Source organism: Pelophylax lessonae (assembly GCF_965119305.1).
Source record: "Pelophylax lessonae genome assembly, chromosome: 1".
NCBI classification, from domain to species: Eukaryota; Metazoa; Chordata; class Amphibia; order Anura; family Ranidae; genus Pelophylax; species Pelophylax lessonae.
The window spans coordinates 869,349,555-869,363,587 of NC_138768.1; the positions used below are offsets into that span (position 1 = coordinate 869,349,555).

At 48.6% G+C, this 14,033-nt stretch overlaps 1 protein-coding gene across 1 annotated transcript in view; it reads right to left on the reverse strand.

Annotated features, from left to right (window-relative positions):
- Window positions 1-14,033, reverse strand: part of GALT (galactose-1-phosphate uridylyltransferase) — a 60,698-nt gene that overhangs the window by 30,944 nt on the left and 15,721 nt on the right. Inside the window, exons 3-4 of the mRNA XM_082275656.1 lie at window positions 13,061-13,136; window positions 5,342-5,390 (exon numbers count right to left, since the gene is read on the reverse strand). Of these exons, the coding sequence (XP_082131782.1) occupies window positions 5,342-5,390; window positions 13,061-13,136 (125 nt within the window). The remainder of the gene's footprint in view (window positions 1-5,341; window positions 5,391-13,060; window positions 13,137-14,033) is intronic.

Genomic DNA, 14,033 nt, shown 5'->3' on the forward strand with positions numbered 1-14,033 from the left:
ATACTACCCTAGCCTGTCTATAAACTATCCTAGCCTGCCCATATACTACTGTAGCACTACTCCCGTGGGAGCTGAGGGTTACGGATTCCCCTGGGTTACCCATAGCAACAACTTGGCAATGAAGCATATTTTAAGTGCTTGGCTCAGTCAGAAAACAGTCCAGGGGTTTTGGTTTTTGTTGGTTTATTTGAGAACTTGGGATAGGAGAAGGGATGAGTGGGATACTCCAACTGAGCAAACTATGCACAAATGCTGGGACTTCTGATCCCAACTGAATCTGGCAAGGCCGCTGCTTCACCTTGCCACTATAATGAAGTAGAATTATGCGAACTGTACTGTACTGTAAATTACTCTTCAGGGTCCTATTTGGCACCCCCTTTGTCCCTACTCTTCAGGGTTCTACACGGCACCCCCTTTACTGTAACACACTGTGTGAGCTGACCCTTTATCCCCTGACTTCACTGGAGTGGTCCCCCTTCCTGGGCAGACCCCATGGCAAGTCCCCTGGTACTCACGGACACTGTTTTTCCCGGAAGACTCTGCCAGCAGCTCCACCGTCAGCTTTACTGGATCCTCTGCAGCTCAGCTCCACACCTGGCTCACTAGGCCACCTGCCTATGACCACTTTCCTCATGCAACAGGAGGAGAGACACCCATCAGCCTCCTCCTGGGACTCTGCTTCCCACCAAAGACGCCCTGTCACATGCCCCCCCAGCTTTTATGAGCAATCCCAGGATGCAGGTACAGGTGCAGCGATTTGCGGGAACCTGCCGCCATATATAGGCGGCAGCTGGTCTGCAAGTGGTTAAAGGGGTGCATGATGGTTCCGTGCGTATTAAAGAACTTGGGTCAGTGAAGCACATGTGGAGTATTAAGCAAAACCAATACACAAGTCTACTCAGCAAAGCAAACAGTAAAAAGTAATGCAGTTGCTATGGGCAACCAAGAACTAGCACAAGGTACACAGCAGCTGGTGATAAGGCATGGTAGATGGCATGGGGAGGGGGTCCCGGTAGCAAGGGGGTTGGTGATCTGGCTCACACCCCAGCGGTCAGTTTCCCAAATCACCCGGGACCGAACCCGCATTATGGGACCCATAGCCTGGCCACATAGTATGTGCACAAGTGCATGCATGAGGTCCACGTTAGGTGCACTGGGGAACCCCATTCTGTCACTAGGAGTGAGGTAACAGAGGTATGCTGGACTGGTGGGGAGGACACGGGCTCAGAGGTGTCCCTCCTAAATGCAACAGACATCAGGCAACAGTGTGTAGTGACATGGGACAACACTCCTCTGAGGAACTCCAAAAACTTTTTTTACTGCACATAGTGACATCTCTCATCTCGATGTCAGGGATCTGCCTTAATGTTTGAGTCTCATATGACTGCAGTCCCTGCCAAGTCCCAGGTATTGATGAACGCAAACACGGTGAAAGGTACCCCCACATGCAGGGTGGCTCCGCCCACAAATACTCCTTTTTTCTGGGACATTTTACCAGAAAAAAAAGCCTCAGATTCACTTTTCATTGGTCAGCATGGTCATCTGGCTGAGCTGACCAATGAGCACCTGCTATTGCGAGAATTATCAAGGATAATTACTCACTCCAGGACTGTGCATTGCAGTGTACAGTGTATGGACTACTAGACCAGCAATACAGGGCGGTCACTATATGCAACAGGGTCCAGAAGGGTGGCCAGGATATTTGGAAATAGTTCACCGTTTCATTTCTCGTGAAAAGGTGAACTTCACCTTTGAGCACTGTAGGCGAGCTCATGATAGCCTCTCTTAGAGGTAGAGGAGGAAGACATTTTAAAAAGGGAGAAAGGGCAAAGATCAGGGTGTACTTATCCCACTGAGCCACCAGGGCATCCACTGCTTCTGCTAGAGCAGTGGTCTCCAAACTGCGGCCTAGGGGATGGATGCATATGCCTGCGTTTATCTGGCCCTTGGAGCATTATTCTATCCACTGACTCCAACAATGGGACATAATCCTGCCACTAACTCCAACAATGGGACATAATTCCTGCCACTGACTCCAACAATGGGACATAATCCTGCCACTGACTCCAACAATGGGACATAATTCCTGCCACTGACTCCAACAATGGGACATAATCCTGCCACTGACTCCAACAATGGGACATAAATCCTGCCACTGACTCCAACAATGGGACATAATCCTGCCACTGACGCCAACAATGGGACATAATTCCTGCCACTGACTCCAACAATGGGACATAATTCCTGCCACTGACGCCAACAATGGGACATAATTCCTGCCACTGACGCCAACAATGGGACATAATTCCTGCCACTGACTCCAACAATGGGACATAAATCCTGCCACTGACTCCAACAATGGGACATAATTCCTGCCACTGACGCCAACAATGGGACATAATTCCTGCCACTGACTCCAACAATGGGACATAATTCCTGCCACTGACAACAATGGGGCACTATTCCTCCCAACGACATCAACAACTGGACACAATTTCTCACACTGACACCAACAAGGAGACACAATTCTTTCCACTGACACCAACAGTGGGGCACTATTCCTCTCACTGACATCAATGATGGGATACAATCCCATCAACGATGGGGCTCTATTCTGCCAACTAACACCAACGATGGAGCACTGTTCTTCCCAATGACGGGGCACAATTTCTTCAACTGACACCTAAGATAGGGCACTATTCCTTTCACTGACACCAACGATGGGGCACTATTCCTCCCACTGACACCAATGATGGGGCACCATTCCTCCCACTGACACCAAAGATGGGGCATTGTTTACTCACAGTGAAGCCAGGACATTTTCTACTCCTGCTTCCCACAGTCCAGCCCCCTAAAGTCTAAAGTCCTTTTTTTTTTTTAAACTTTAGAGACCCCTGCACTAGAGGATCCCCATACCCATCTTGTTTGTCATTGAACTTGAAGGCCAGAAGGTCCAGATTACGTCACACAGGTCCTAAAACACATCATGGGTGTCTAGTGGCGCCACTAGTCTATGCCTGAAAGATGAATGGCTAACAAGGCTGGAACGTGAGGCTATGCCCAGGAAAAGATCCCTTCTGCTTCTCTTGTTGTGGTGAGACTTCTAGAGAAGCACTGGAAGAAGCAACATCCTGATCTTCTCATTTCAGATTGCATCAATAGAAGCCTGAACATTCTCTTTTAATTTGGAAGTAATAGAAGTACACTGGAACTCCTCAGGTAAGCTCTTCAGTCAGTAACTGGAGCGACAGAGTCTCTGTGGTCAATGGCTTAAAAGCCTTCAAAGCCATGTGCAAATCAGATATTTAATTGCTGCAGGGCAGGGGCATAACTACAGGGGTTGCAGGGGTTGCAGTTGCAACCGGGCCCCATGCGGCTCCCCTGTACACCTGTATAGGGGGGGGGGGGTGGCGGGGGCAGCATGTAGAGAAATCACTGTCCTCCTCTTTCCTCCTGTAGCTAAAGGAGGAAAATGGATGCTGCCCCCGCCACTCTATCCAATTCACTTGCGTTCTGCTGTCTCTGGCCCCTGTGTGCTCCCCTGGTCCCCCACTGTGCTCCCCTGGTCCCCCCCCCCTCCTACTGTGCTACCTCCCCTCTCCTGCTGGCTGCTGCAGGGGATGTGTCACAATAGAGAACCAGGAAGGGGTCGGTAAATATGTAATTTACCAGCTCCTTCCTTTTCTGAATGGACAGAGTCATAGTCAGTGACATTTTAAAAAAATAAAATAAAATGATAAAAAAAATAATACAATTAAAATACCAAAAAATAAAAACTACTGACACCAGTGAGTGAACTTACAGGATTGCAAAGGTTACACTTGGGACCGGGCCCTGGCATTCCACCACCGTGGGGAGGCCCCAAAACTGCAGGAAGGAGGCCCACTGCAGAACTTGTGAAAGGTACCTGCTGCGGGACCGTGAAAAAAGGACCCCGCAACGAAAGTAAGGCCCCAGGCTTTAAGGGAACACCGGGGCCCTGAAGGTTCTAGTTACGCCTCTGCTGCAGGGGACATGGAAGCATGCCTGTGGCCTCTGCAATCCAGGTTTGCAAGTGGCTGGAGGATTTGGGCCATCGAGTCTAGCATGAAAGTAGCAAAAACCTAAACCAATAGGAAAGAGACTGCAGCCATATGCAACAGAACTAAGGAGGATGAAATAGGCTCTAATAGTGGAAGGCAACATAACTTCAGGCTGCAGGTGGCAGCAGAGGCACCGAAGGCAGCCTCACAGCCATTAGTAGAAAGTGAGTGGGAGACACCCAGTATAGCGGGACTGTGCCCCCCCCCCCCCCCCGTATCTATAATAAGCAACCATGTGGCGGAAAGGTAACAAATAAGCTCAGGGTAAGGGGCAAGGCCTCAGGTAGCCCAGGCTGCCCAGACAGCTGGTAGGAAGGTATGGGTTTGGATCTCTGGAGGTGACCAATGCCACTGTAGGCGGGCAGCAGAACACTTTTGATCTAAATTTCACATGGATCTGGTAAGCAGGAGCAGCAGGATGGAGGCGCTTCCTCATCGCTGTATGTTGGAAAAGAGCGTGCAGATTGCACGCATAGCATTCCACCCAACTGATGAAATCAGTGCTCAAAACTGGAACTGAAAAGCGTTCCACGGCCAATCTTTACAAGAATAAAGTCTGGAAAGCACCCCATTCAGAACCCGGGGCCCAAAGTTCACTTTCAGGCTATCCCCTGACCAGTCCAGTAAGGTTTAGGACGACCACGGTGAATAACTGCAATTGAAGACTCAAAAGATCCAGAAGCCATGTAGAGAAGAGTCTTGACAAAAGAAAAAATAATTAAACAAGAACAAAAAAATTGATACTAAAATTATAGGGGAAGAAAAGACGTCCCTCCTCCTGGGACTCTTGCAATAAATTGAGGCATACTAGAAGTAGGAGGGGTTTTTCTGGGTTGGCCTCCAGATTTTATTGTTTGCCAGTGTCAAATCCTCCTGCAGGTGGTAGTATAACCTGAAGTTTAGGACTTCTTGTGCTCCTCAGTGGATGAGAAAGAAAACCATTTATATTATGCAGGAAGGAGGCTGAGGGAAATCTCTGGTGGGGGAGGGGTATCCTGACAATAGCCATAAACTTTTACCAAATACACAACTCCAGATAAGCAGTCAAAAATCACATTTGTAGTCAGTGTTGCCTAAGAACCCCCCTCCCCCTCCCTTTTTCCCCCAATGACTACCTCCTCCAGCATGGTAGACCGGCAGTACACAACACAGCCTGATTGGCTCACTCTACTGGCACACCCACCACCAGACTGATTTCATGTGCGAAGAAAGGTATAAGAAGGTAATACAATGATAGAAAACCAATTTAACAATATTACCAAACACCACGAGAAGATTTTGCTTGCAGTAGGGGGTGATCGCTGGGACCTGGGGAGGAAAAAAAACATCTATTAAAGTCCCATTGAGTACAACCTCTTCACTTACTGACCACCTCCATCTTTAATCGCTGAGTACTAAACCTCCTCTACCCTCACAATGACCATCCTGCCCCCCCAATTCTTGCTGATCAACTCACCTACCTTTCCTACACTGAACACCCTAACTTCTTTTCCTTTACTTAACCACCCAATCCTTCTCTTCCCTCCTTGACAACCCTGCCTCCTCTTCACCCCTTGACCATCCTACCTTCTCTTTCCTCACTGATCACCCCACCTTCTTTTCCTTTACTAATCACCCCTCCTTCTCTTCCCTCCTTGACAACCCTGCCTCCTCTTCAGCCCTGGACCATCCTACCTTCTCTTTCCTCACTGATCACCCCCATCTTCTTTACCTTTACTAATCACACCTCCTTCCCTTTTTCCTTGACAACCCTGCCTCCTCTTCACCCCTTGACCATCCTGCCTCCTCTTCACCCCTTGACCATCCTACCTTCTTTTCCTTTACTAACCACCCCTCCTTCTCTTCCCTCCTTGACAACCCTGCCTCCTCTTCAGCCCTTGACCATCCTGCCTCCTCTTCACCCCTTGACCATCCTACCTCCTTTCCCTTACTAATCACCCCTCATTCTCTTCCCTCCTTGACAACCCTGCCTCCTCTTCACCCCTTGACCATCCTACCTTCTCTTTCCTCACTGATCACCCCACCTTCTTTTCCTTTACTAATCACCCCTCCTTCTCTTCCCTCCTTGACAACCCTGCCTCCTCTTCAGCCCTTGACCATCCAACCTTCTCTTCACCCCTTGACCATCCTGCCTCCTCTTCACCCCTTGACCATCCTGCCTCCTCTTCACCCCTTGACCATCCTACCTTCTCTTTCCTCACTGATCACCCCCATCTTCTTTTCCTTTGCTGACCAATCTACCTCCCCTTCCTTGGCTGACCACGCCATCTCCTCTTCGCTTGCTGATAACCCCACCTTCTTTTTCCCTCTCTGACCACTCTGCCTCCTCTTTGCTCCTTTACCACCTACCTCCTCTTCCCACACTGATCACCCCATTTCCTATTCACTCGTTTACCACCCAACCTCTTCTCTGATTGCTGACCCCCATGCAGAGGGGTATCTAGAACCTTCAAGGCCCAGTTGCAGGAAACCATGAAGAGAACTACAGTAGTGCTCCCATGCTGCGTGTTAAATGTGGTATGACAGCAAACTGCCACAGACACTGGTTAGCTAATCCATGGCCAATGAGATGTAATATTAATTGCAATATATGGTGCTGCACTATTAGAAAACCATGAATATTAGCTGTGAGGGGTGAAGTAGGTATTGATCCTAAGAAATAAGTGAATTCTCATAAAACAATGAATAGGTAAATGTGTTCCTTCAATGCATGTATATGTAGAAGTTGTGGCTGGTGCTCCACGGGCCGGTGGGGGGAGGGGGGAGTGGGCGGAAGATGGACCACACCAGCTCCAGCCCACACACCATACCCCCTTCCCCCCCCCCCCAGACCACACCAGATCCAGCCTGCACACCAACCCCCCCCCCCCCCCCCCGGCCGGCTCATTCACCCTGAATGGACATGTGAGGGTGGCTTCCCCCTCAGTCTCCTCCGTGGGTCGGGCTTCCCCCCTGCGTCTACTCCCTCCTCCTCCTTCGCCAATAGGATGGCTTCTCCTTTTGGCCAATCGGGAAACGGGTCTCAGGAGGAGAATCCGTGTGACAAGAATGAATATTCATTCACTATTGTCACACAACTGGGTGGGCTCAGAGTGCAGTGCTCTGCGCCTCCCGAGCCCACCCTGTTTTGAAGCCTATTGGAGCCTCTGGCTCTAATCACGTGCTTTAAAAAAAAAAAAAAAAACCCCATTGGAATCCATGCGTCTGGCGTCCTGCATGTAGATTAGGGGGCCAGGCGCATGGACGGGGGGGGCGGCGCCCCTGCGCCTTTAATGGACGGGCCGCCACTGATATGTAGTGTAAACTCAACACCTCACAGACAAATATACAGTGGTCAAAATAATTAAAGGAACACTTTGAAAACACATCAGATCTTAATGGGTAAAAATCTCATGCTGGATATCTATACTGGTATGAACTGGGTGATGGGTTAGGAATGAAAGGATGCTTCATCCTTCGATGGAAATGAAAATGAATTAACTTACAGGGGGCTGAATTCACAGACACCCCAAAAATCAAAGTGAAAAAATGATGTAGCAGGCTAGTCCATTTTGCTGAAATTTCATTGCAGCAACTCAGAATGGTAGTCAGTAGTTTGTATGGCCCCCACGTGCTTGTATGCATGCCTGACAATGTCGGGGGGTGCTCCTAATGAGACAACGGATGGTGTCCTGGGGTATTTTCTCCCTGATCTGGACCAGGACATCACTGAGCTCCTGAACAGACAGAGGTGCAACCTGGTGGTGTCGGATGGACTAAAACATAATATCCCAGAGGTGTTCTATTGGATTTAGGTTAGGCGAGCATGGGAGCCATTCAATGGCATCAATTCCTTCGTCCTCTAGGAACTGGCTGCATACTCTCACCACATGAGGTCGGGCATTGTTGTGCACCAGAAGGAACCCAGGACCCATTGCACCAGCGTAGGGTCTGACAATGGGTCAAAGGATTTCATCCCGATACCTAATGGCAGGCAGGGTGCCATTGTCTAGCCTGTAGAGGTCTGTGCCTCCCTCCATGGCTATGCCTCCCCAGACCATCACTGTCACTGACCCACCACAAAACCGGTCATACTGAACGATGGTACAGGCAGCATAATGTTTTCCATGGCTTCTCCAGACCCTTTCACATCTGTCACATGTGCTCAGGGTGAACCTGCACTCATCTGTGAAAAGCACAGGGCGCCAGTGGCGGACCTGCCAATTCTGATGTTCAATGGCAAATCTCAATCGAACTCCACAGTGCTGGGTAGTGACCACAGAGCCCACTATAGGACATCGGGCCCTCAGGCCACCCTCATGAAGTCAGTTTCTGATTATTTGATCAGAGATATTCACACCAGTGGCCTACTGGAGGTAATTTTGTAGGGCTCTGGCAGTGCTCATCCTGGTCCTCCTTGCACAAAGGAGCAGATACCAGTCCTGCTGATGGGTTAAGGACCTTCTACGGCCCTGTCCAGCTCTCCTAGAGTAACTGCCTGTCTCCTGGAATCTCTTCCATGCTCTTGAGACTGGGAGACACAGCAAACTTTCTGGCAAACTTACTGACCAATCACCTCCTTCCCTCACTGACCACCCCACATCCTTTTCCCTGACTCACCAACCACCTCCTTCCCTCACTGACCACCCCACATCCTTTTCCCTGATTGACCAACCACCTCCTTTCCTCACTGACCACCCCACATCCTTTTCCCTGATTGACCAACCACCTCCTTTCCTCACTGACCACCCCACATCCTTTTCCCTGATTGACCAACCACCTCCTTCCCACACTGACCACCCCACATCCTTTTCCCTGACTGACCAACCACCTCCTTTCCTCACTGACCACCCCACATCCTTTACCCTGATTGACCAACCACCTCCTTCCCTCACTGACCACCCCACATCCTTTTCCCTGATTGACTAACCACTTCCTTCCCTCACTGACCACCCCACATCCTTTTCCTTAATTGACCAACCACCTCCTTCCCTCACTGACCACCCCACATTCTTTTCACTGACTGACCAATCACCTCCTTTCCTCACTGACCACCCCACATCCTTTTCCCTGATTGACCAATCACCTCCTTCCCTCACTGACCACCCCCACATCCTTTTCCCTGATTGACCAATCACCTCCTTCCCTCACTGACCACCCCACATCCTTTTCCCTGATTGACCAACCACCTCCTTCCCACCCTGACCACCCCACATCCTTTTCCCTGATTGACCAACCACCTTCTTCCCTCACTGACCACTCCACATTCTTTTCCCTTACTGACCAATCACCTCCTTCCCTCACTGACCACTCCACATTCTTTTCCCTTACTGACCAATCACCTTCTTCCCTCACTGACCACTCCACATTCTTTTCCCTTACTGACCAATCACCTCCTTCCCTCACTGACCACTCCACATTCTTTTCCCTTACTGACCAATCACCTCCTTCCCTCACTGACCACCCCACATCCTGTTCCCTGTCTGACCAATCACCTCCTTTCCTCACCGACCACCCCACATCCTTTTCCCTGACTGACCAACAACCTCCTTCCCTCACTGACCACTCCACATTCTTTTCCCTTACTGACCAATCACCTCCTTCCCACCCTGACCACCCCACATCCTTTTCCCTGATTGACCAACCACCTACTTCCCCTCACTGACCACCCCACATTCTTTTCCCTGATTGACCAATCACTTCCTTCCCTCACTGACCACCCCCACACCCTTTTCCCTGATTGACCAACTACCTCCTTCACTCACTGACCACCCCGCATCCTTTTCCTTAATTGACCAACCACCTCCTTCCCTCACTGACCACCCCACATTCTTTTCACTGACTGACCAACCACCTACTTCCCCTCACTGACCACCCCACATTCTTTTCCCTGATTGACCAATCACTTCCTTCCCTCACTGACCACCCCCACACCCTTTTCCCTGATTGACCAACTACCTCCTTCACTCACTGACCACCCCGCATCCTTTTCCCTGAATGACCAACTACCTCCTTCACTCACTGACCACCCCGCATCCTTTTCCTTAATTGACCAACCACCTCCTTCCCTCACTGACCACCCCACATTCTTTTCACTGACTGACCAACCACCTACTTCCCCTCACTGACCACCCCACATCCTTTTCCCTGATTGACCAACAACCTCCTTCTCTCACTGACCACCCCACATCCCTTTCCCTGATTGAAAAATGAGATGAGTCCCCCACCATGTCTTCGGCTTCCAGCACCTCATTTGGAACCTTTAGCTGACCTGTGAATAACCAGGGGAGGCTCCTCTCTCCCCCTTTTTACTTTTCTCCCCCCCCCCCCCCCCTTGTTGTTTTTTGCATTTAATACTAGACCACAAATATACTTTATTGCAGGTACAAGCCTATTTACCCTGCATCAGCTCCTGATGAGTGGAAAGAACCCACAAAACGCGTAGAGCCCTTTTCGATGCTACGCAATTACCACTATCTGATATATTACTTGTTCATACAACCATTATTCATCAATGCATTTTGACAGCGAAGTCTAGGTCTATTTATAACACCCACAATACGCTGGTGTGGCGAGATGTCTTAGTGTATATATACAGTGGGTACGGAAAGTATTCAGACCCCCTTAAATTTTTCACTCTTTGTTATATTGCAGCCATTTGCTAAAATCATTTAGGTTCATTCTTCTTCCTCATGAATGTACACATAGCACCCCATACTGACAGAAAAACACAGAATTGTTGACATTGTTGCAGATTTATTAAAAAAGAAAAACTGAAATATCACATGGTCCTAAGTATTCAGACCCTTTGCTCAGTATTTAGTAGAAGCCCCCTTTTGATCTAATACAGCCAGGAGTCTTTTTGGGAAAGATGCAACAAGTCTTTCACACCTGGATTTGGGGATCCTCTGCCATTCCTCCTTGCAGATCCTCTCCAGTTCTGTCAGGTTGGATGGTAAACGTTGGTGGACAGCCATTTTTAGGTCTCTCCAGAGATGCTCAATTGGGTTTAAGTCAGGGCTCTGGCTGGGCCATTCAAGAACAGTCACGGAGTTGTTGTGAAGCCACTCCTTCCTTATTTTAGCTGTGTGCTTAGGGTCATTGTCTTGTTGGAAGGTAAACCTTCGGCCCAGTCTGAGGTCCAGAGCACTCTGGAGAAGGTTTTTGTCCAGGATATCCCTGTACTTGGCCGCATTCATCTTTCCCTCGATTGCAACCAGTCGTCCTGTCCCTGCAGCTGAAAAACACCCCCACAGCATGATGCTGCCACCACCATGCTTCACTGTTGGGACTGTATTGGACAGGTGATGAGCAGTGCCTGGTTTTCTCCACAAATACCGCTTAGAATTAAGGCCAAAAAGTTCTATTTTGGTCTCATCAGACCAGAGAATCTTATTTCTCACCATCTTGGAGTCCTTCAGGTGTTTTTTAGCAAACTCCATGCGGGCTTTCATGTGTCTTACACTGAGGAGAGGCTTCCGTCGGGCCACTCTGCCATAAAGCCCCGACTAGTGGAGGGCTGCAGTGATGGTTGGCTTTCTACAACTTTCTCCCATCTCCTGACTGCATCTCTGGAGCTCAGCCACAGTGATCTTTGGGTTCTTCTTTACCTCTCTCACCAAGGCTCTTCTCCCCCGATAGCTCAGTTTGGCCGGACGGCCAGCTCTAGGAAGGGTTCTGGTCGTCCCAAACGTCTTCCATTTGAGGATTATGGAGGCCACTGTGCTCTTAGGAACCTTAAGTGCAGCAGAAATCTTTTTGTAACCTTGGACAGATCTGTGCCTTGCCACAATTCTGTCTCTGAGCTCTTCAGGCAGTTCCTTTGACCTCATGATTCTCATTTGCTCTGACATGCATTGTGATCTGGAAGGTCTTATATAGACAGGTGTGTGGCTTTCCTAATCAAGTCCAATCAGTATAATCAAACACAGCTGGACTCAAATGAAGGTTTAGAACCATCTCAAGGATGATCAGAAGAAATGGAAAGCACCTGAGTTAAATATATGAGTGTCACAGCAAAGGGTCTGAATACTTAGGACCATGTGATATTTCAGTTTTTCTTTTTTAATAAATCTGCAACAATGTCAACAATTCTGTGTTTTTCTGTCAGTATGGGGTGCTATGTGTACATTCATGAGGAAGAAGAATGAACTTAAATGATTTTAGCAAATGGCTGCAATATAACAAAGAGTGAAAAATTTAAGGGGGTCTGAATACTTTCCGTACCCACTGTATATATATATGTACTATGTGCGATTAATGAGCAATACTATTTATTCATTGTATTTTGAAACGACTCAATATGTGTATATGTACCAATAAACATTTTATACATTGATTTTCTACATTAGGTTATAGCTGTGTGCTTCATTCAAAGTCCCAAACCTCCCTCTTCTTTTATCTTTTCCCTGATTGACCAACCGCCTCCTTCCTTCACTGACCACCCCACATTCTTTTCCCTGATGGACCAACCACTTCCTTCCCTCACTGACCACCCCACATCCTTTTCCCTGATGGACCAACCACCTCTTTCCTCACTGACCACCCCACATCCTTTTCCCTTACTGACCAATCACCTCCTTCCCTCACTGACCACCCCACATCCTTTTCCCTGATTGACCAATCACCTCCTTCCCTCACTGACCACCCCACATCCTTTTCCCTGATTGACCAATCACCTCCTTCCCTCACTGACCACCCCACATCCTTTTCCCTGATGGACCAACCACTTCCTTCCCTCACTGACCACCCCACATCCTTTTCCCTGACTCACCAACAACCTCCTTCCCACCCTGACCACTCCACATTCTTTTCCCTTACTGACCAATCACCTCCTTCCCTCACTGACCACCCCACATCCTTTTCCCTGATTGACCAATCACCTCCTTCCCTCACTGACCACCCCACATCCTTTTCCCTGATTGACCAATCACCTCCTTCCCTCACTGACCACCCTACCTCCTTTATTTAAAGCTGGGCTACAACGGATTCAGACTCACCTGGCTCTGGGGCATCTGGTTGCATGGCAGGGAAGTCATTTTCAAAGACAAATGTCCCCTTGTAATCAGGATTTACCTAAACCCAGAGGAGAAGGAAGAAAATAAATAACTCCCGACACTGAACAATGTTTTTCCTAGATAACAACACAGGTATTCATGCTTGATTTGTTCAAGGAACTACGTCTGTGCACTCAGTAGATGACCCCAATGTCTGCCTCAGCATTGTAGTATTTGTGTTCTGAATACATTTATTAAAATCTAATTTTATGATGAATGTTGTGTTACTTGGCTATCAGTTCCAGGAAGGGAGGCTTACATATTATTTAGCATGTTGAATTGTGACCTAGGCTATGCAGACTTGTCATCTACAGCCAGCCAATCAGATGCTGACTTTGTGCAATTGACTTCAACTCAGGTTATACTACACAAAGTCAGCATCTGATTGGAGACCATCTGCTTCGATCTGTTGAAAGAACATTATGAATGGTTTAGCGGTGCTCAACTTGGGAAGATTTGAATATCAGCTTTGGTTTTATTACAGATCAGAATTTAGGTTTGTGCCAATATAAAAAAGGGTAGAGGTGGGGAAAGGGGATACCTTTTCATATAAGTATGTGTGCCCCAGGGCCAGGACAGGGGGTGGGAAAGAGGGGCAGTCATCACACCACAAAAAAAGCTACAGATTAGTGGCTAGCAACTAGGGGTTGCAGTTTCATGTCTGTGCTGACAGCTACTGGTATCACAACATGCTCCACAATACCCGCTCTTCACCCTTATCTGCCAGCGGTGATACAAAAATACACCATGCATGTGCAACTACCTTCTAGCCCTAAGAAAGCAAGCGATTGGCCATGCAGGGACAATGCTCACTCCATCACAACCATGGGCAGTTGGAGAAACGGGGCAAATAATGGGCACAAGTTGGTACACCCATTCTACGGCACAAGTTGCTACACCCATTCTATGGCAAGTG